The sequence below is a fragment of the Rhopalosiphum maidis genome, chromosome 2 (genome assembly GCF_003676215.2).
Source record: "Rhopalosiphum maidis isolate BTI-1 chromosome 2, ASM367621v3, whole genome shotgun sequence".
Lineage (NCBI taxonomy): Eukaryota > Metazoa > Arthropoda > Insecta > Hemiptera > Aphididae > Rhopalosiphum > Rhopalosiphum maidis.
In genome coordinates, this window is record NC_040878.1 from 37,406,262 (window position 1) to 37,432,171 (window position 25,910).

General features: G+C 24.9%; 1 protein-coding gene across 2 annotated transcripts in view; it reads left to right on the forward strand.

The window, feature by feature from the left end:
• LOC113551729 (PDZ domain-containing protein 2-like) overlaps positions 1 to 23,556 on the forward strand; it is a 34,011-nt gene extending 10,455 nt beyond the window's left edge. Inside the window, exons 1-7 of one of the 2 annotated variants that reach the window (XM_026954155.1) lie at positions 2,852 to 3,074; positions 9,575 to 9,740; positions 14,931 to 15,361; positions 15,795 to 16,225; positions 19,499 to 20,127; positions 21,350 to 21,482; positions 22,413 to 23,555. In XM_026954155.1, coding sequence (XP_026809956.1) covers positions 9,578 to 9,740; positions 14,931 to 15,361; positions 15,795 to 16,225; positions 19,499 to 20,127; positions 21,350 to 21,482; positions 22,413 to 22,473 — 1,848 coding nt within the window. In that variant the 5' untranslated portion in view covers positions 2,852 to 3,074; positions 9,575 to 9,577 and the 3' untranslated portion in view covers positions 22,474 to 23,555. Of the gene's footprint in view, positions 1 to 2,851; positions 3,075 to 9,574; positions 9,741 to 14,930; positions 15,362 to 15,794; positions 16,226 to 19,498; positions 20,128 to 21,349; positions 21,483 to 22,412 lie in introns of those variants that run through there. The other variant, XM_026954154.1, reaches the window with a different exon arrangement.
• The last annotated feature ends 2,354 nt before the right edge of the window (positions 23,557 to 25,910 follow it).

Sequence of the window (25,910 nt, forward strand, 5' to 3'; positions counted from 1 at the left end):
ATATACCTCGATATTGATGCCTAACGTCTATATATTTCTAAATTCTTTAAGTTATATTGATTTTTGATCAATTAAAAATGTTCTTAAAAACCACATCAAAACATTTTTTCCTTTATCTTATACTATAATTCATAATTAAAAATTAAATTTAAAAACACCTCTCCATAATGCACTTATCCTGGTTCTATTATTGAAATTAAAATACATATCAATAATATTTTTACCATAACAATTATAAAAAATAACAATTTGTATTTTGTCAGATGAATTCGTGCACTTTTTAATATTTTAATATTTTAGTCATTTATAATTATTAATAACTTTTTTAAAAATGAAAATATTAAAAAAAGCATCTGGGAAAACAGATAATATTATTATTTAGTGTTATGATAACGTCTTATACTTTTAAGTAGATGACGGATGTTGATGCCTTAAAAAACCCATAAAAATGTATTAAATATTTTGCATTAACAACTTCATCAAGAATATAAATAGCTTCTTCAATTATAAAAATGTAATTTTTGGAAATTATTCAATTTGCCACATAAATAATAAACATAGTTTTAATTTAAATTTGGATAAGAAATAAAAGTATTTACAGTTAAATTTTTGCTCAACTAGTTCGAACAAATGAAACCAATACTTTTCAAATTAACAAAATTACAGAAAATAACCTCTAATATTGGTTTCTTTTTGTAAATAAATTAAATCCACAAAACAGAAAAGAATGATTATTTTAAAACTGATTCTTCAAGTGATATTTTCCATATCAGAATGATTCTGAAAATACTTATTAAAATGCTCTACAATATTTATATCTACAGGCTATATGTTATAGAATTTAATTTTAAATTTGACATAGGGACATATTATATACTTATATAAGTATATAACTGTAGATCGTGGTAGTATGTTAGGAAGTTCAATGTATTGATTTAATTAAAATAGTTTATCAATGCAAGAATGTAATTATAACTGTATTATGTAATGTAAAAATTCTAATATTTATTAATTTTTTTGTACCCATATTATGTTTTAGAAATTTTAATTATTTTAAAGCTAGTTTTATTAAAATGTTTTTTTTTATATATGTCATATAGCATAGGTTAGATATAAGTATTGTAGGTATTTTATTTATTTTATTGATTCAAATAATTTCTTGAATTATTGTGACAATAATTATTATGTTTTAATTTTATCTCTGAACTTTCCTACCCTACTTGTCTTTATGCGCTATTACACTTGTTTTATTTAACTATATTATACGTGCTGTAAACTTATAAGTTATAAGTGTTATAACCATACAATTTTAAAATTTACTAAATCATGTACACTAGAACAGTGGTTCTTAACCATAGGGTTGCGACCCAATTTTGGGTCACCAATAATTTTAAATGGGTCGGTTAAAATTTAAATCGCCATTGAATGGGGCGGTACTCCTTTCGCTCAAAAATGACCTTCCTCTTTTTGCCCACGTCCTCTTTTCGACCAAAAATGAAAAAATAGTTTCTTCTTTTCGCCTACAAATAATTGTATCTTTTCGCCTACGGTTTCACGTTTTACATTTTGAAAACCACTGTCTCAAAATTTCTCGACTGACTATATTAATAACAATCAAAATTAATAATTTAAAAAAAATCATATAATAATCAAATAAAAAAATAGAAAAATATATAGGTAATTATTAATAATAATTAACATTATGTAGCTAATTCGTGCGACATATCTACATAATTTATGTACAGATTTATAATTGATATATATTATACTTAGATACTTATATCTTTTTTTACACAATAATAAAATAAATGATATAATAATCAATAGTGATCACTAGTTCGTTAATATAAAATAATATTTTAGGTATTTGTCATTTATTTTTATGACATTGTTAAAAAAAAGTTATTCATGGATTTAATTTGTATTTACATTTTTTGTATAATTGAATTAAAAAAATTATTAATTTTGATTATTATTAATAATTACCTATATATTTTTCTATTTTTTTATTTTATTATTATATGATTTTTTTAAATTATTAATTTTGATTGTTATTAATATAGTCAGTTTATATAGTCATTTCTAATCCATATTTCTACGTTTCTCGATATCTTAGGTACATCTATCATGTATAATAATATATACTAGTTATCATTGTACGTATCTTTAAAATATACATGTGTAACATATGAATATTGTGTTAAGTTCGCTACAAATTATAGTGAAAAATATAGGTATTATTGTTAATTATGCTATTAATTGAAAGTTTTGTTTTATTGTGTATATAAAATGTCACCTTTAGTAAGTGTAAAATGTTTTAAATAAGTTGGATCTTAGTATATTGTACTAGTTACTTTAATATTTTATAATTTGTTGTTAAAATAAAACTAGGTATATATATATTTTTAATTGATACTAAATAATTAACAAACAATAATATAATTTTAAATTATAATATTGTTAGGGGGATGTTTGGTATTTATTAAATAAGAATATAGTTATTCGATATACGCTATAAAAACATCATAATATTATATACGATTCAACATTTACATCTTATGTACAAAACTATAATGTAATGTAATTTATTAAATATATACATAAATGCATGCAGACATATTAGTATTTATTTCAGTAAATACCGATATACAATACTATAACAGTAGACGAATAAAGATCCAATAATTGTTATCCGATCACAATGTCGTGTCATTGACTGGTGGATTAACTAAGTACCCCTTCCTTTTGAATCTACGTTGCCCACCTATAGTGAATTGTGCGTGGAACACTGCTAGAATTCTAGACTAACTACCACGAGTTCAAATCAGACATTTAGTCGGTACTCGGTTCGGTGACGGCATGGTGTACAGGTTACATTATTTAAGTGCGTGCGTAATTTTTATCTATTAATCAATTATAATTTATAATAATTAACTTTTAGCAGCTATCCAATTGCTTTGTTTCGGTTCTTAATATGGTTTTTATTAATAGAAATAATGAATTTATTATCAAAAAAATATATTCTAATATTTTATGTTGAAGAATATTTTTTTGTTGGAAAATTTTGATTACGGGTATGTAAATTTCATTATTTGAAATAATTTGAGGACTTTGTACATTTCTAAAAGTTTAACATAGTACATTGGTACCTTTATTATAATATTATAATTTAAAAAAATAGGAAATTAAATTTATTAGGCTATAATTTCTTATAATTAATAAATAAACAAGAAATTATAGATATTTGGTCGATGCAATTAATATTTTTTAAGTTAAATCGATTTAATTTTAAGTCCCAACTTCTATTATAATTTATAAATTTGAATTAATCAGAAAAATGATTTATGTAATTTATAATTATTATTTCAAAATTTAATAAAATTTTAAAATAATGGTAATTTTAGTCAGTAAAGATTTACAATGAATTATAAGTTATAATAACTATTATATTATATTTGTAACCCTAGTTGATATCATTAAATTATAAATGTTAAACAACAATTTTATTAAGTTTTTAAATTAGTTTAGGGACCTTGATTAGTCGTATTTCTAAAACTTATACAATATACAAATAAAGTAGTTGCATACCTACTACCTAGGTACTTTATTTCATAATTATTTTAAAACTTAAAATATTATAGGTACCTAGTTTTTTTTTAAATATATGGTTTTTTTTATTTAAATGTTTAATTTTACTAACTTTTATATCTTGTCTTTCTGTATGATTATCACTTTTGTCTAGAAACATATTTATTATTTACGAATAACCTTATAAGTTTTAGTAATAGTATAGAATCATATTATTTCTTACGAATTATGTAAATTGTATTTAAAATTGTACACACTTAAGTTATAAAGGTTTCAGCTTGCATAGTTCCCGGAAGACAGGCTTCTTTTTCACGTTTGAAAAATAACATCGGTAATTGTTTTTTAATAACCCTACACAATCGCTATGGCCCTGAGTTATTCACCTGTCTAGTGATGATATCATATTGTTATATTTTGTCAAATTATTTCCTAGGTCAAACATTAATCTGTTTTTATTTTATTTGTTATTATATAGGTATCCCTATTTACTGTTCACGTGACAGTATATTAATTAATTATTCTATTAAAATTAACATTTTACTATTTATAAAACTAAAAAAAATGAATAGCTTTTGTTTGGAAACAATAAAATAAATCAAATGTATCTGAAAATTCAGATTTATTATAAATTATAATTTACATAAATCCGATAGGGAAATATTACTTATTTGTATAATTGTATCACAATAAAAACATTTTCAATCAGCAAGAATACATTGTTCATTTTTATCATAATAAATTTCACAATTAAATGTATAAATATAAAACCTTTGGCCTTCAGATAAAAACGTGCTAAACTTGTATAAAATGGATTGTATATTTTTAATGTCATCATTTCGTCTTTGATTGGGTATCATTTTTAATATGTTTTCCTCATTATTGTTAATAATATTTGTTTGAGACCTTATGTAAACAAGTGCTCAAGTTAAATATCTATACAACTTGTAGGCTAGCTATCTTGTATCCAACTGTAAGATATGTAGGGAAGTGTATAACATTAATTAAAAGAAACTCGGTGTCTAGATGGTTTTTTTGTCAAAAGAAATTTGTTTTTATTTAGAAGTTTAAAAGATTGACTTCCTCAATGACAACGTTCATAAAAAGCTTGTTACTATTTAGTATGTTGCTAAGTAACTAAAGTAGAAAACAAAGCATATAGTCTACAATACTTAATACTCGTTTGACGTCACGTATATTGTGTTTTATGGGAACTTAAGATAGGGAAGTAACTATAACTAGTATAAGGGATATTTATCAGATATGAATATATGATTACCATGCAATTGTGAGTTTTTAAAAATACTTAATTAAAATGCGTTTACAAATATAACATTTCTATCGTATAAGTTTAAAAATGGCATTTTTATGTATGATTGATATGTAAAGAAAATTAATGTAACTAAGTTTTTTTTAGTTCCTAACATACCTAAATACTAGTATTATAAATTAAGCACATCAACCTGTTTTATTTTTTGTAGTATCCTAAGAGTGTACTGAGGTACCTTAGCTTCACTTTGGTTATCCTTGCTTGAACAGTTAATTTTAATCAATATTTGTCTGGGAGAAAATGTTTTGCTTTAATATTTTTAAAAGATAAATAAATAATCATTAAAAATTATAATATGTATTACATTGTATTATTTGAAAATACATTAATAAATTAGTATAGTTATTAATATGATTATAATTTACACTTTTCACGAATTTGATGTAACACACACTAAGTATTACATTTTTTCTAATCGTTACATTATAAATTATAAATTCTGAAATATTTTGAACTATTATAGTTAATAGTTTAAACAATTAATATTATATTTTAACTAATAGTTTAGTTATTAGAATAAGAACTGAAAAAAAAATTTAACTGCATAATATTATACTTTCTAATTTGATTACATCATTATTGTGTTAAGTTATATTACTCATCAGATTTATAAATGAAGTATAAGCTATTGCTTTTGTATTAAGAAAACAAGAGTCAATACAAAATATATCATTTAAAATAACGAGCGTCAATTTTATATTTAGACAAATAGCACCCATGTGTAGTGTAATGGTGAGTGAGGTACATCATATAACGGGTTTCTCGCATGAGATGAAAGGATGGAAATCGATTTCCAAGTCTCACATCATAACATTATTGTTATATTGATGTACGTGTGTAAAAACTAAGAAATACTATGAATTCAATTTTAACAATCAATTTAGAATTCGAAACTAATCCTGTTTAAAACTAGTTCAGCATATATAAAAAGTAATCAATACTTGAATTTCCGAAGTGTTATCTTAATAGTAGATAAAATTATAATAATAAAGTAATAGCAGATTAAATAATAATTATTAACAAATACATGTCGAACGAAAAACTAAATTTTATCACCCACGTAAAATAAGTAATAATAATTATACTGGAAAAATATACTTATATTAAGGTCGTTATGTTTATATTTTTTGTACCCAGGGTATGTAATATGTATATATTAAAGCAAGCTGCTTTATATTATAGAATATAGGTTATAATATTTTAGTTTAAAATATCAACTTTAACTTAACCTAATCTAAATCTAAAAAGATTAAGAAATGTATTAGGTACTAATGTACTTACTATTCTGGGTGAATTTTTGAACAGTATAAACATTAATTATCTCAACAATTATTAACGTTTTATAAAATATATCATAAAGATAATTTGGAATTTAAACATAAATTTAGTTAAATATATAAAATTTTTGAGTAGACTCTTAATGGGTGTGTACCACCAAAAGTGTTGGTCTACTATTTAAAATTGTCATCACTACACTTATTTAAGCTTTAAATAATTATAAGTTTGACTAGTTTGAGTCATACAACTTCTCGTTTAAAATTCTCCCGAAAAATATTCTGATTTGAAATATAATATGAAATTAAATGCATATATTGCTGTTAAAAGAAAAAAAGTACTATAATTTTTTTTTTTTTTATCGACAAATAACAGTTATAATGTTTAGTTTATATAATATATATTATTAATTATTAATTACTTGTGCATCTGTGTGTGTGAATATATTAAAAGATTCAGAAGTATGTATGTCTTCTATGAAAATAATTTTGGCTTGGAAATGTTCACGTAGTAAATAATAATAGGTACTTAATATATCTAGGTAATACGATCACGTACAGAATTATACATCTACAATTTATCTTTTGATTAAGCCATATAAATCGATTTTTTGTTTATTTACAATCGGTGAATATAAGCATTTAGTTTATTTTTCCATGTCATGAGAAATTTTAAAAATAACCTATTTAATTATATTTAGGTATAATTTAATATATTATGTAATTTATGCGCTTTGTTGTAGTACTTAAAATGTTTATTATAAAATTATTAAACCATAATATCACATGTAGTGGTCGTGAACAGTCATATTATATATACAACTCATAGATCACTTTTTTTATCTGTGTAATTTGTATGTGTATCTCATAAAACATTGTTGAAAATACGACACAATAGGTAAATTTAAGCCAAGTATCATAGACCGATAAAAGTCAACTCATAGAACATTATTATTATACGTTTGTAAGTATTTTAAGTTTAGTTTAGATACAAATGAAAAATACTTATACTTACTTGCTGATAGTATACTTTTGGATTATTATTAGGTTGTTATTATTACTGAAATAAGCGTATTATTATGTTATAAGCATATGTATTGACATAATTAAACTATTATATGTTAATAGAATCAACTTAATAATTTAAGAAGTTTATACTACCTAATATTTCATATTTCTAGAAGTTTATTTAATTTAATTTTTCTTAGAAAAGTAAATTTGGTACTTAAAAGTTGAAGTATTGATTTTTACTGAAATGTAATATACTTAATATTTATTTTTGTATATATTTTTTTAATACTTTGAATTCAAGCAACCAGAATGTATTCAACGTAATATTTAAAAAATAAAAATTGATTTATGTGTACAAAATATATAATATGTGTTCATATTTTCATATGCATTTCACCTATTTATATGTATATATGCGTGCCCGTTAAATTATTGTAAATTATAATATTGTGTAACAGACATTCATGTTCTGGTCGATATCACACTACCACAAACAAGCCAGTTGTTAACCATAGATACACCTGTCCTACTCACCCTATAGTGTTTTTCGTATATAACCGTTAGTGGTTGCTTTCAAGTATAAAATTATTGTTCACTGTTCAGTTACCTAGAATGTAGAATACAATAATAATAATAAAAAAAAAAATTAACGGTCGCGATTATAAAAAGAAAAAAAAGGTTTTTAATTAAATGGTGTACATGTAATGGTTTATTCAAGAATTAAACGAATTGATTTTTTTTGCATAATTTTCTCTTTATTACAATTTCTACTTTTCTTATTTCTTAGACTAAATGAAAGCGATCCTTGGTATATTGACGATCGTTTGACCAAAATTTAAATCGGCCGTGAAATAAATTACGGAAACGTGAAAAGCGATTTCTCGTAATCAAGCGTTTTGCTGGGTCAAAGGTTAAAATTGTTAACATTATTATACTGTGCAGTCAATTTCTTAAAAAAAACTGCCTAAACGCTTCCTGTAAACTAAAACACGTTAATTTTTAATCATAAAAAATACAATAATAACCCTTTTTTAGTTTTTTTTGTTTTTATAACCTTTTTGCTAAGCTATTTTACAGTTACAGGTACATATACTACTAATATATTATCATTTACATAAATAATATAAAATGTATAAATATAATATGTATAATATATTATCCATATTAAATTAATGTTTGTATATAAGCGATTTTGTTGAGTTTAATGCGTAGTAATGCATAGTATAATATTATATTTGACTAGATAAAGAAGGCTTATGTTATAACTTATAACTTTGTCATTAAATTTATAACTGTTAATTTTGGAACAGAGTATGATTATACAAAAAATAATAAAATTTCGTAGTAATTTTAAAATCCACTTGTTTAATAAATCAAAGAGAGCAGACTTTTGTTTAATAAGAATTCGTTTTTTTCATAAATATACTATACTTTATAGTGATGACCAATGGTCTTATTTTCTGGAGTAGTGGAGTTTGTGTACAATCTTCATTGTCTTGTTAAATAGGCAAACATCTTATGTGCCACGTCGTAGAGATTTGTCTATGTTTTATAGTATTGTAGCATTGCAATATTTTTCAATATTTTAAAATTTGTGTATTTAGTATTAAAAAAAAAAAAATACTTACATACGATATTATTAATTATTTTTAATATTCATATAGAGAAACCCTTATAATTTGAAAGTTAATACTACGTACTACGTTTAGTATAGTGTTAATGTTTTTATTTTTGTGGATTTATAATTTATTGAAAACAACAGAGTATATTATAGTTTATTTATAAATTAATATATATATATATAAGTATATATAGGTATTTACAGTCTTATTGAAAAGTTGAAGCGTTGTAAATTGATTATTAATGTGTTTTTTAATTGTATTGACTATTATAGGTATATGCCAACTTGTATTCTCTTATGGTTATAAATTCTAAAGTCCGATTTGAAAGTTATAATATATATTAATTCAAATGCATTGTAAAAGAATTAAAGTAACATGTTATCAATACACCAACTATACATACAATTGTACTGCACATAAAGAACAAACGAATAACCATTTGTTCAAATAACGCACCATTTTCATGAACATTTAGGCTTTTATTGAGTGTCAACGTGGGTTCACAATTACGTAGAAAAACATGTAAATACTAAACATGCGATGTAAATAAAAAAAGCAAATCGACAATAATAATAGTTCAGTTGCATCGTGGTTTGACATGAATTATTAATCTTTAAATTCGAATATTGTATTGATAGGTCGCTGAGTTAAAATAATAGATATTTATGAATTTATATTTTGTACTTGATTTGGAATATTATTATATTCAATATAGACTCAGGATAGATAAAAATATGATGTTTTTGTTTTAGTTAATGGTAAGATCAAGGAGCATGAAGTGGTTTCAAAAAAACACCGAAGATGCCGCACCACGGTTGCTTAGTCTCTCGCCGATTCGAAACTACGATTCGGGAGATCCTGATTATTCGGCCGAGAGATATTACCATTTGCCACCAGGTCCTAGGAGGTCTAGATTAGGTATGAATGCATATATTTTTTATTTAATTAAATATTTATTAATATAATATAGTACATTATATTGTTTTGATTAATATGTTTGGTAGTTATAGCTGTCGACTGTCGTGATATATTATGTACCTAATACCTAATTACCTACATCTAATGTTTGTTATAACGTAACCAAATATTTTCATTACTTATAGAAGTATTATATAGGTTGTTATATAAACTACGATAACATAATATTATATGCCATGGTCGTTAATATGCTAATATTATATACGTGTATATGGTAGTATATTATTTTTCTGTGATTTAAAAAATATTTCATTACATGAATAGTTTTAATAACTCGTGAGTCATAGATACATCAAAAAAAAAAAAAATAATATATTATTGTAGGTGATTTTTATATAAATATTTTAATAATCAAATAATATCTTCGAATACGCCTGTAATTTTGGAATTTCATCGTTTAAAACAAATCTATACATTTTACAGATACCTAGTAATATTTACTTGTTAATTTAATACCCCAACCCAACATACTATCCTGTGCCTAGACGATGGACTTAATAGGAGTGGGATAACACCTTGAAATTGGAATATACATTATTGATTATCTGCTAGTCGATACTTCGTACAAAGTACACGTTCATTGTGAATTATAAAATAAGATTTAATCTTAAAAGATATTTCTCGGTGTTCAAATTGCATTTTTTCTTTAGATCTCAAATCTTGCAGACCAAACAATTCAGTAGTGTATAATAATTTATAGTTTTATAAACATTAATACCTATATTCTCCTACTCATAGTTACAATCATAAACATTTTGATTTTAACGTATTTTGAACAATAACTTAATTTTTAAGGTTAGTAGCTACAAATATTGTTATCATTTATTATGAGTAGGTATACTAGATTTATATATACAATATAACCACGAACGTTCGTGAGAATCAGGTCATACATTTCAACATCCATACACGAGCGGAGAAGCGCCTACGTCAGTACATAGAGATTTCAACAGCAGTGCTTATGATTTAATATATTATATATATGATATATCTATTACCTAAATACCCATAAAGGTTGATATCCATAGAAATATACATTAATAAGCTATTGTTTAATAAGCTATGAGCCAATACTCAATGGTGGTAAGTCTCTAAAAAAACATGATTGAAAATTGAATAATCCTAAATAATATTACATAGATACTGACACTAGGTGTATGATATTCTGGTAGGTATTTTCCGAATTGCATGCTAAATAAATAAATATAAATGTCATCCCAAGTCTTAGAGGGGTCTGTCCGAATTGCATGCCGTGTACCTATAAGTTTGATGCTTATCTTTACTTACCATGCACTTAAGTGTACAACTTAAACTACTTTTTTTTACTTAATTTTTAATTTTTCTATTTTTTTTTTTTTAAAAAAACGCATGAATAAAAACTGATTAGTTTCTAGATTGAAATATTTTTATATTCGAGTAAATATTTTACTAAATTGGATGACATTGTGAATATTAAATAAAACGATTGTAGTTTAAAGTAATTAAATGAATGTATTTTACATTTTTACATGGTATTTCAAATAAATGATAATATAAAATTTGGAGGTTTTTTGACAATATACAATGTAATATAATAATAAAATAATAAAGATTAGAGTTTATAATAATAAATATGTCATTAGGGAAAACATATAATAATAATAGTAATAGCATTTTGTAAAACAGTTAATATTAAAAGAGGAATATGGTTTAAAATTATTTAGTGGCTCAATTACACTAAACAATTACGTTACAATATAATGATAATAATAATAATAAATAAATAAAAAACAATAATAATAATTATAAAATACGTATAATAGTATTGTCTATATTAAAATATTCTACGTCAAATAATAGAAATTTGGAAAAGTAATATTTTATTTATTTTACTATAGGCAACACCATGTAACTTTTTTTACATATTTAATACTATTTATTTCATTTTTTTTTGAAATTCCATCATTAATCATCACTGAATTTAAAAATTTTTCTTTATCTATTATTTTCCGACGTCTATTATTTAAATTTGAACAACGTATTTTTACATATGTATCACGTTTTACTTGTTTTAATACATCGACTAATTGAAGAATATTAGTACTTGAAGAGTAAAACATATTATCCAGTTTTGAATGGAATGATTCACAAACATTGGTTGTACCTAGTATGCATTGTATAATTAGAAATTCAGCCCTAACTTAACCTGGTGGAAATAAACTATCAGCCATCTCTCGGATATAAAAATATTTCAATCTAGAAACTAATCAGTTGTAACAACCATATCATAAAGCGTTTCTATTCATGATTTTTTTTTTAAATAAAGTTTAAGTTGTGTACATAAGTGCATCGTATATGATAAATTTAATAAACTAGTGGGTACACGACATGCAATTCAGATGCAGTTGTATTTTCGATATTTCATGGGATCAAAAAATTACTTTTAAGTACTAGACTTTAATAGTCATGATATTTTTTCATTTACGACTTAAAGTACTCATGTATTTATTACATATTTATAATAAATGTTATAAATATATATTTCTTTAAAGAATGTAAAATTAAAAATATTACAACTTTACTTTAGTTACAGTACAGATCAATAAATAAAATATATTATTAATATTTTAATCTTAATTTTTTTTGTTATTATCATTAAAGCTTAAACAGCAAAAATTATTCATATTCATCTGTAATAAAAAGTTATATTTATAGTTGTATAATAATTTATATTGTTATCTAAGATCGCGTGTAGTCGGATGTCCCGACCCGTCACTCATTGGCGATATGATTAAGACAAGTGTAGGAATGCGATTCACATATTTATTGTAGAGATAATAATATCAAATATAATACTTTAATATTATTTATTTATTTTTATCAACAAGTTCCAAATTTATTTTTTTTTATTTAAAAATTTATTTTAGTATTACATATTAAAAATACAATGTACAATTTGAATTTATTCTTGAAGAATAATATTTTTTATTATTATTGATTTATGTTAAATATTTCATTTGACTTAAATAATAGGTACCTAACTACAATTGATTATTGGAAGTTTGATTATAAACAAATATTTTAAATAACATTTAATTATTAGATTTATAATGATTTGCGTTTTTTTTTTATTATAACATATATATATATTAATGATTTATTAGATTATTACCTTTAAATAATCTAATAAAATAAATTGATTACCTAGCTATTTCTATGATAAACAAAATTAATATATATATATATATTTGTATTATAGGTAGATATCATTATACCTATCTATAAAGTTTAGGTAATTTTAATTTAACTATATTATTTTGTGATTTTTAACTTTTTAAGGAAGTAGGTACCTCTTACCAACAAATTAGAAATTGAATTAGAACGACTAGTCCTTTTTTATACAGAATATTAATTGAAAAAGTTTTTATTTTAAAAAGTACTCTTGATGTGTGATAATCTGTATCATGAAATAAAGTACAAACAACTATGTATAGTTAGCTAACTAGTTAGTATAAACTAAGCCACTAGCCTTTAAAAGGTTTCTTTACTATATTGTAAAAATTGACAACATAAATAGTGCTTTTATTAAAATGCTGGACACTTTTAATTCTATAGTGCATGATATTTTGTTACGTCTTACGTTAATACATGATACTGCAATGTAGACTTATCAACTAATATCAACAACACTCATTAAGAATAAAATAATATATCCTTTTGATACCTTCCATTCGAGAGTTTTAATACTTACGTTTTTTGTTAACTCAAAATTCTAATGAGTTTAATTTATTTTCATTACTCTCAAAATTCGAATAATACTTGATTGTACAATGTACATTTTAAAAATTTCTATTCGGTTTTTCGTACTTACTCGCATTATTTTTAACACTTAAAATGTCGATGATTATGTTGATTAAAATGAAGAATAAAAATATTTAACTTAATACGATTTTGATTTATTTTCAAATAGCTTATTTCGGTTGTAAACATTTAATATTATTAAGACAATAAAATGTCACAATAATTATTAGTTATTATTACGCATACCGCCGCATTTACATGACGTTACGCCCATTAGGGGAATGTAGTATTCGGCATCCGATCGGAATGCTGGTTTCGATCAACACCAGTTTTTTTCACTATTTTGACCTCAAATGACCAGAGATGGGAGAATAATTCTGCATACATTTATCCTAGGTCAGGTTAATTTTTCTTTTTTAAACAACTATATTTTAAGAAACAGATCACATCCTTATGTCATACGAGTTACTTTAAATAAATAATAATTAATATATACATATGTGCAATATTGATACATCTATTCGCAGTGTTATTTTTTTACATAAGTATATATATATACATCATTCATAAATTAGTATTTGATTAGTTTTGAATAAATATATATTTTTTATACATTTTATAAAGAGCTTAAGACTTATAAAATCATAAACAGTTTTAATATTTATTGTTTATTCAATTAATGCTTTTATTTATAATCTATTAAATGTATATAATAAGTACATATTATTATAATAATATGAATAGTGATACAGAAAAATTGATAAGGCAGAGTTAGGAAACCGTTTTATTTTAAAATTAAAAAAAAAATAAAAATTTTTGAATCACATTATTTTTTATAATTTTTCATATTAGATATTACGACATTTAAATGGGGTTTGTCAAACAAATTTCTATAAGCTTTTACATGATTATACATTATTAAAGTATTATAACAAAATGGTACAACAATTATTTTCTAATTATTACTTTAGTGTAAAATTCCAATCCAGAAATTGAAAATTTCTCTCTGGATTTATTGCGTACTTATTTATATTACTAGTGGCTTTTATCTATTCAAATCATCAATAGTGAATGAATTATCTTGTAAGTTTTTAAAATTATACACATTCTATAAAGTGTATCACTTTTAATTCCCTGCGGATATTTTCGCTCTATTAAGGTTTCACTGTTGTATATTTATGTTATTGGAACATATGAAAAATAAATAATTTAAAAAAAGTATATAGGTGTTAACTTTTGAGTAATCTTAATTACATTATAGTATATTAATTTAAAACGTGACAGTATTTTTATATTTTTAAAATTATAATTTATACTAATTTTTTATATGTGTTTTTATTCTTACTGTAGACGCCTCTCCATTACGATTAGAGAGGTCCGAATATAATCGAGACATAAATTGTTACAATGTCCGAAACCGAACAATTGTGATGCAAAGTGCGCGTAACAAGCAAACCAAAGAAAAACGAAATCCCCTATTGGACCAAGTTAAACACACAGGTCTTACACATTTCAAACCAAATACAACTATTAAAAACCATTACGAGGACAAAATCTGTACAATTGGCGTTCATCGTGATGGTGTTGATGGTGCGGATAACGAAGATTGTGGTGATGAAGACAATTCAACAATATCTGGTAGATTGAAAGCTATTTCAGACAGATATTTAAAATCATCTACTCATAGATTTTTAGCCAAATTTTATAAGAATTCTTCTATTAAAACCGATAAATCAACCGAAACCGAAGAACCGAATTTAGGTGAAAACAAAATAAATAAGGTTAGTTATAATATTATTGATCATTTTTTAAGACTACTCCATAATATGTAAAAAAAAAAATAAATACAAATTGCTTTAAATCGGTATCAAAATAAACTAAAAATTATAAAATTGAGTTATGTATTAACATATTATAAAATGTGTGTATATAAAATGTAATAAGATTATTTGACAAATTTCCATTACAAATGTTACTATATTTATTAAATAGTTATGTTACACACAGTATATTTACTATACGATATTTTATAAATTTATCGAGTGAAACTTACCAAATGTCTAAGTTACAGTTTATTGGTATATCAGTGTACTTTTGTTTTTATTTTATATTTTTGCTTTCATTTATAAGAAAAATCCTCGTATTATTAAATTTGTACTTAAGAATGACAATTGATTTAAATATTTATTATATAATTTTACTTATTGTATGCAGGTAAAATTAAGAAGTTTTTCTTACGGAACGTTACCCGGCTTGGACGAATTTCGTAAGAGAATAGCCGAAACAGCAACAGAAAAAACGAACTGTACACCGGAAGATGATGATAGTGGCATACTATTAAATGATCCTCCGATCGATTCAGTTAATGGAATCATAGAAAATGGTACACAAGATTACTGTTTTAGGAGCGCTTCTCAGTATGGCATAAAACGACATTATGCGCTTAGTTTACCACCTGATAACAATAATCAATCATCATCAAACACGTTGCAACCGAGGGCTAATAGAAATAAGGAATACAGAGTAGTCCAATTGAATAGGGATTATCCAGAACAGGTTCTAGGTGTTCGAATTAAAGAAATACGGTCGGAGAACAGTTTTGGCTATGTGGTTGTCAATATTGTTTCGGGAGGAGTGGCTGATCGGTAAATATATAAAATCCATAATATATTATTATTATTATTATTCCGTGAGTTTCAATTGGCCGAATAATCCATATCATGATATTATTGTGGTTTATCACTCGTGTAGTTGGTCAAGATCAAAAACAAATTATGATAAAAAATATCATTACCGGCAGATATCACATAACACGTGATTAAAAAATACGTGTCAATTTAAATCTGTATAGGATACCTAAATAAATATATATTTTTTGTAAAGGTTTTCATTATTATCAATAGAGTAAAAAAAGTTAGGCATATATCAACGATTGAATGTTATTGTTTTTCATTCGATGTCATGAAAAAATAAAAAAAATATAAATTAGATTGAAAAATATTTTAAACCTAACAACATTATATAGGTACATAATATATTTATAGTAGGTCAGTATTCCATGAATATGTCAATGATATTTTTTTTATGAGTAAACATATAATAGTGACTACTATTACTCGACACTCGTTACCTACATAAGTAGTTGAATTAAAATTAACAGTTTATTATTTTATGTATGGACCTATAAACTTTCTCTTTGTATAAAATCAATATAATAACGTTAGGTACCTACCTACATTTTTAAATTTAAATTTTTTAATAAAAAGTTAAACACTGTTAGTATCATATCTATTAATTGATGAGGATGGCAAATTTTGTAAATATAAAACAGTCATGGTTTTTAAAAAAAATTAAAATATCACATAAACGTTTGTTTTTGAAAATGATTGAATCAATTAAATAGTAATTCAATTAGTTAATTATAAAATATAATATTTTTCTTTTTTAATATATCTTATATCTCTGAATAATACCAACAATGACCTATATACTTGAGTTTATAAGAGTAGGTACTTAAAATATCATAATAAACGCGTGATTATATAAATTATCGTAATATTTAAAGATTGCAGTTATTGTTGAAAATTAATTTTGATAATATTACTTATATTATATCTGTTAAATATTTTATATATATTTATTTACAACTTAGATAGCATTTAATTTGGTTAAGATATGGCTCGAGTGGATCATTAATTATACCGTTTTATCTATATCTTCTACTATAATTATTAAATATTAATTAATTATATATAGGTAAATATATTCATGACTATATAAGTACTTACCGATATTATATTATACTTATACACGTTTCACATTTTTCAATAATTTTGCATCATAAAAATTTCTAGAACAAAAAAATAAAATTGACAGATTACTACTTAAAACGAGTTTATTCATGTAAATTAAAAATGAAAGAGAATAAAATATAAATATAAATATTTAATCTGTGAAAAGAAAGAAAATTCCCATAAGCTTTATACAATTTGTATTCTTATAACAGGTGTGATCTAGTTTGTTTAAATAATTATAGATACCTAGAATTTAATTAATTTTTATATTTAATGGTAATTATTATCGCGTACTATATTTGCATCGTCTATTTAGAATAACTTTTAGCAAGGCCGTAGGGCTGCCATTCGTCCCGATTTAGCCGGGACATTACCGGTTTCAATACGTTGTTCCGTAATTAATAAGTCCCGGCCGGGACAAAAAGTAATACCAGTTTCATGAAATTTCCTGTTTGAAAATTATAAGAGTAGTTATACGATGGTTATTTGTAACAAATTTATCGCAGAACAAAAACTAAAACCCTTGCCGCAAGGGCGCCCGCAAGAGAGTCATGCCCCCCGTTATTTTAGTTAATATTAAATATTAATTGTTTTATTACGTATACTAACGTGGCTTAAATATTTATACTTTTGACTTTGTTTCCTCTCCCCTCCCCCTAGTTTATATTTCTGTGAGCACCTTTGATATTTAAGTTAATTCTGATTTTATTAAAATTTTCCATCAAAATGCAATTTATCAAGTTGGCAATAAAAGTTTATTTTTCAATATCAATTAAAATGATATCAATATTTGGTTTATAACTTGATTTATATTATATTTATATTTTTTTATTAGATTTTTAAACGTATTGAATTAATTATAAAAAAATAACTTACTGATGATTAAACTTAAAATGCAGTACTGTTGTGTATTATCGATTATCAGTTTTAATGCAACACGTAATTTAATTACAAAATATCATTAGACTTTAGACAGGAACTATATATGTTGCCAATTAATCATTACAATTATTATATAATTTATATAGTAAACGTCCCACAGTAAAATTTTCAAATTTAAGACTATGTTTGAGAATTTATAGAATATATGTATAGGGATTCCGGTCGAGGACATTTATTATAGCCTGTAGGAATGTTATTAAAAATGGATTACATAATATTAATAAAAAAATAGGTACAAAAATGGGGTATAACGCTATTGCATACCTTTTTTTTTTTTGACTCGATTAATTACAACACGATTGCGCACCAAATTTGTAAGACGTTTACGCCCTGATCTCTGATCTTATTTAAAAATAATTACTTATCAAATCACAAAGACTGAGTGGATAAAATACCTAAATAATTTACTAGCATATTATTTATAATAATTGGGCCAGCTACTTATATAAAACATCATTTGGCACACACGAACATCATCTATTGACTATTTGTAAATTCGTAATGTTATCGCCCTAGGAATGACCAGTTTTCGATGACCTGTATACGTCATACTATGACATAATATTAATATAATATATTATAAAATATAGGTACATTAATTCGCGGCATCATTAAAATTGTTGATGTTGGCGAAAATTATATAATTCCTCAACGTGATTCCAGGCATTCCAGAATCCCAGTATTTTAACGCAACACGTTTAAGAGACACCGCAGATTATTCATATTATTTAATATTTATTAGTATTGTATATTTACTAATAGGTCACGGCTGCTTAAAATATGACATATAAATAAATTAAATCCCCCTTATTCGGCGATCATGTACATCTGCATGCCGTAAGTAGTGGCTTAAATGTATAGTTTTTATTTATGCTTTTAAGGTTTAGATATTGAAAGGTCAGGTAGAATTGTAGGACGTATGTAGGATAATTGTTGGATAATTGCTTGTTTACATTTTTTCTTCTAATATTTTTGTAGCTTTCTTCACTACAATAGACATATTAAGGTTATAATAATATTATGTTTAATAACACGAGTTAATATAGTTACATAAAAAATAATGTTGTTCCTCGAAAGCTATAAACTTATATAGGTACTTCACTGCAACTAATCTCTGTTTTAATTACAAATATTCGCAGTGTAAATGATTATTTACACAGTTCATGATTTTATTTTGTGCAGGACCAGTGATCTGGAAGTGGGCGACCAGATAGTGAACGTCAACGGTCGCCGTCTGGCCGGGCTGGATGCAGCCGATGCCAACCGTTTGCTCAATGACGGGTGCAGCTCGGTACACCTTCTGGTTACCAGACGTGACTCAGAGTACCGATCCGTAGATGGAGCCGACCGTCCGCGGGCGAGGATGCCTGAGACGTCTGTAGACTACGACCACAGTGGAAATTGTCAAGTGCCACCCATCCAAAAGTACAATAAGAACGGACAAACGTTAGTGTACATAACTCCACCGCCTCACCCGCGATCAGTCACCAAAAGCAACACCAACGTGTCCACTGTGTACCTTAAGGGCGGTGACAGTGATGGCTTCAGTGGTGACGGTTACGGTGGCCGTGGTGGGGATGGCGGTGAGCAATACACTGGCACGGATTGCACGACATTTTGCACGTTGCCACGACGGCCGAAGTCGACGGTGTGTACGTTCCATACGTTCGTACTCGAAAAGGGTCCGGGCAAAAAAGGTTTGGGATTCACAATCGTCGGTGGCAAAGATTCGCCGAAAGGAGCCATGGGAATATTTATCAAAAGCATTTTGGACAACGGTCAGGCTGCAGAAGACGGCAGATTAAAACCTGGTAAATATACGATTTTGCAGTATATAAAATCACTTAAAATATGCAAAGCAAATAATAACTTAAAGTATCATTCAAAATAATCAACAATTTTTTAAGACATATCTATAGTATAGTATTCTATACTACAATATATTTTTTTTAATTCTTAATTTTTTTTGAATAATATATTATATCATTATGCGTTGTGTAAGACCATTAAAGATTACAGTCTGGAGTTAAAAAACCCTTAAAAACAAGTGTAAGCTTATGATAATTGAAAATACAAGAAAAATTTGTTAACCTAAATTTAAAAAAGTTTAAATTTGATAGTAGTTTATAAATTCATAGCAGACATAGTTTTGTGTATCGTAGTAGACTGATAGAAAAAATGCCTATAAAATATGAACTTTATGTATTACTATATAATATATATTACATATTGATTTTCTCCTTTAGCACACACCGCTTATTAAGGGGAACAAATGTATTAATAGTTATAGGCTTTAATAAAATAAGTAATTTTTATACTCTTAATAACTATATTATTATTATTTATAGCATCCTAAATATATATAAAAATATTTAACCAATATTTTTTCTACAATCATTTCTTAGGTCCTTACTTTTATTATGATATAATCGATTGTATGCATTTTTACATTTCTAAAAATAAAAAAGTGTAATATTATCCAATGATTGGTTATGATATTTATTGGGATGTAATTTTATAGTTTAAAATGTTTATATAACTATTAAATATTAAAAAATAATAATTATCGAACCATTATATTATAACAGTATCAGTAGTATCATATAATTTACTCAATTCTCAATTATTGTAGAAAGACAAAAATCTGTCATACTGTATACGTCATTTGTGTTTTTTTTTCAAATAACATTACGAATGAGTAAGAATTATACACGCGTTTGATTAAATAACATTTGCCTTTATAGGTACACATACTTTTTAATCAATATAGTTTAGAGATGTGGCTTATAAAAATTATCAACTAAACAGAAAAAATATAGCTACGATCTGATATTTTGGAAAGTGATTGAAAATGAGTGCTGCATATCAGTGTAATATAAACTATACTGTATAATTCAACTAACATTCATTTAATATAAATTTCTGAATACGTAACTCGTATAATTGTTTACTATATATTTGCTTTGTTTTCTTAATCTACTTTTATTAAAATATATAGTTACTGATAAGTGGTTTACTTATTTATTATTACAGGAGACGAAATACTGGCAGTTAATGGCAATGTTTGTCACGACTTGACCCATTCAGAAGCAATAACACTGTTCAAGTCGTTCAAAAGCGGTTCTATTGCTCTACATATTTGTCGCAGATCTAAAACGTCTAATAGGTATGTATATTTTTTGTAAATATGTTTATGATTTATTGTTAAATTATAAAATGTCTTCCTTAGCCTTTTAAAATACAATTAATTTTATTATTATTATACCAATGTAGATATTTTGTTGTAATATTTAATTTATAATACTACAATACTATTTTAAGTTGAAACAGTGCATACATTTTCACTAAAATTTATTTTTAATTAAATTTATTTCGTATCTTGAGGTTTCAACAACAAAATTATTATTCATTCGGAAAAAATATTTACATGTTATTTGTAAGTTTTACTTTAATAATTTATGTGTGGTTCATTGTATATATAGGTTATAGTTTATTTGGAACTCGTTTTCCATCAAAGTTGATTGAAATAAGATCTTCTTTCGTCATTTTTCATTTCCTCCAATATATACCTACTAATTTACTATTTAATACGTATATATATAAATATAGGTATCTTTAAGTTACTGTATTGCGTCAAATTCGGTGATTCTGTAGATCGCATAGCTGTTTGGAAATTTTGGAAAATTTCATTTTTTTAAACGTTGAATGACTAGATCTCACAGTTATCTTAAGTCTATTAATTTTTATGATCTTTGATTGTGTCATTAACTTTAGTCGTATAATAGTTTTGATACAGTATATTATATATAATATGCTTAATAGTGAACGTTTTGAGTAGTATAATTTGTTTTTGAGTTGGCCTGGTGTTTCTTTATTCGTTTTAATTTTAAATTTATAAACGGGTTCTCATTTCTTATTTATACATAAGTACTTTAAAAATGAACAGTTTAAATTTTTTTCCTAAAATATTTTTATTTAGGCGGTAATGTTATTATTATTCTAGCTTATGTCATCATATAGAAAGCCATCGTGTTTTTACGCCTTTACGCTTTTGATTTTTATTATTTTTTAATTGTGTGATGACTTGTTTTTTCAGAACTACCAAAGCTAAGTCATGTACGAATCTATTGAACGATGACAATGCGGGATCGGATTAAGAACAGTGATGTTTTTCTTTATTTTTTTATGGTTCCAATCGTTACAGTCTAGTCTTTGGCGTCAATTAGAAATTATGTTGTTGTTATGGTTAACCCACGACCACACAAAATATGTAACATTTAGATTTATATTGCGCCATAATGATATGTAATTACCATGTCTTACATCTCATCGTATAATTGAGTAGCCATAATTTTTGTGTACCTATACCTTTATAATACTTATAAAAATCGATATTAATTAATGTAAAACGTAATTAATTCGGTTATTTAGTTCCTATAATTATTCAGAAGTTTACGAATGTCTATTTTTTCAAAATAACTAAAACAGTAATTCATTGTTACTCAAGATAAACATACCTACCTATTTATTGTATTGTTTTATACTATCAGATAAAATTAAATAATAAAACTATTGTATCTTTTGATAAGTATTAAATACTACTGAATACTACTGATAGCTGTATACTACAATTTTGTTTTTGTTCTATTGTTGAATTAAAGATTCGTGTTTAATATCTTAAACTAGATTATATTATGTTTGTGAACGCCTCTGTTTAGTCATTAAGTGGGTGAATAATATATTAAGCAAACAAAAGAAATCGGTTTTAAATCCATTCAATACGAAGCTGGTCCTTTGCTAAATATGAATGCCAATAACCAGTGGCATAACTGTGAAAAATTTAGGGGGACAATATAATATATTTATTATTATCAAAATCCTGACATTATTCCCCACAGTTTAAATATATACTTTTATCCCTCAAAAAATTTTCAGGAGGAAAGTGCTCTCCTTACCCCTAACAATTATGAAACTGTGGCAATAACTATACCGTATTCTAAGATAGAATGCACCAAAGAAAAGTAGAGGAAACGAAGATAGGATGTAAAATGTCTAGTGTTATGCTTTATTAAATCCAGTACATTTAATGATCTTCCAATTGTCATGTTATATGGCGATCAAAGGTATACAAAATAAAAAAATACGATGAAGACTGATGAAAAGAAAACCCCAAATATTTTTGAATTCACCATACAAAAATTAATAATCCTTATTAATATTTCTTGTTAATGACAGATAAAATTCGTCTACAAACCATTTAGGTTCCTTTTTTCATATACATAATTATATTAATTAAATTTTAAATAACTGATATTGTTTAGATGTATATAATTATATTATATTGTATGACGTATGTGAAACATTTGCATTTGTTTCTAAATATCTGATGATAATTTGATATAAATTGTTCAAGTGTAAATATTATATGCCTATTTATGTCACACGCTACTAAAAATATTTCAGGACATTTATTTTAACTCAATATAATTTCTATATATTAAGATTACCGTAAACGTATAATTATATATTTTTTCCTGTACTTTACTATATTTAAAATTTAAATATGTCAAATGCGTATGGCTATTAGATTTGCTGTAATTTAGAACTCCGATAGTTTAGATAAGTAGTCTGTTGTAGTTAACTTTCATAAGAAGGGGTCTTTCATTGTGCATACTACATACCCTTTAATCTTGTTTTTATTAATTATATATGAGTGTAATGTATAATTGCTATTTAAATATCTATACATACTAACATACTTACATCTATACTCTAAGCATATGATCTACTTTATGTATAAGTATATAATACAGCTACATCATGATAATCATTTGAAATAATATATTCTATTATATTACTTATATTTTTCCTCTATATTCTTTTATATTATAAGTTAATAACAAGTTTTACTCGTTGTTCAGTTTTAATAAAAATAGTTGGCACACAGTCGAATGTTGATGGTACCGTTGGTTGAGCATTGCTATTTGTTTTTTAGCGCGATATATGAAACACATTTCGGTATTATACAGCTGCTGTGTTCAGTTGTAGTTTGTTGTGTCACGATACTAAGAAAATTTCAAATCGTAATACCTAGTAAACAGTGATAATTATTAATAATGATTATAACTAGTTTTGATTTTTTAATAATATTTTTAAATATTGAAGACTAAATAGTAAATTGCGCTCTGAATCTTTTTTCGCAATGCAATAATTTATTAAATATCGATGATTCATTATTATTAAATTCAAAGACGAGAATCGCATGACCAAATTCTGTGTTTGACCTTTTATAAACATTATTGTATTATCCCGTGTCCGTATTTATGTACAAAAAAGTTCAATAAAATACATACAATAATATTATGCTATTATTGAAATTCTAAACAAATATAGATCATTTTAAATTTTGTTTTAAGAAAGAAAAGTATGATTGCTTACGAGTATTTAAATTCAAAAACGGCATATTGAGTTGTTTGGTTTCTGTGTTGAAATAATAATTACTTTGTATATAAACCATTAAATATTATAATTTAAATTTAAAACAATGTTTACATGGATAATATATGCGGGGTGACACTGTAATGACGCAGACATTTAAGATAGAAATGTTTATGAAATGGTATTGTTCTAATGCGAGATATGTAGATTTAGCCCGCATTTCCGTTAAAAGTAATCGACTCTATTGTGTTTCCAAATATTCAGTTATAATATACGTCAATATGACAAAATAAATACTGTCTAATAATGAGTTGTATAGCCACTTGTGGGCGGGGTAAAAGCGTACAATTTGAGTTCTGTTCTACAAGCTAAATTATAACGATGTCTACAGATTCTTAATATTAATATGAAATATCGAAATATATTTCGAATGGGTTACTCCCGTTATTAAAGTCCAGTGAATATTTTAAATGCCGATCTTTTAAGATTTGTGTAAGCTGTTATTTGTTAACTAACTTTTATTAATAATGGTTGTTATTTCTCGTAGTGATTAAAGCTAGCACCATTCTTATTAAGGATTACTTACTTCATAAATATTTTAAATAAACTTCAAAATATTTGTTTTTATTTTATGATAAAAAATCCGGGTACATTTACACCGACAATAATATATTAATATTTCACCGAACGTCATTAATATGCATTATGCACGAAAGCACAGAACGATTTGCTCCCACGAGTTACCCCTAATATTGTTTATTTTTAAAATACTGTATATTCCATTCAACATTTCAACCGTTGTTGCACAAACATAAATATGTCACATTTAAAAAATAATAATATACAGAATCTTTCCCTGACAGGATAAATAATAAAACAATAATAATAATAAATTTCAATAAACTGTACTTAAGGATACATAGAACATTATAATTAGGTATGTATAAATTAAATAACATTGATTTTACTTGATTTTCACGAATAGTGAAATAATCTCTGAAAAAAGTTTGTTGAAAAACGAGTAAGAGTTGATTTACTTTATCTAATATTCTGATAAAAAGTAATTTAAACTGTAAAGTTAGGTTTGTTTTTATAGTTTTAAATAATATGCTTAAATTATACTTAAATTTACTGTTAGAACAGAAAAATTTAAACT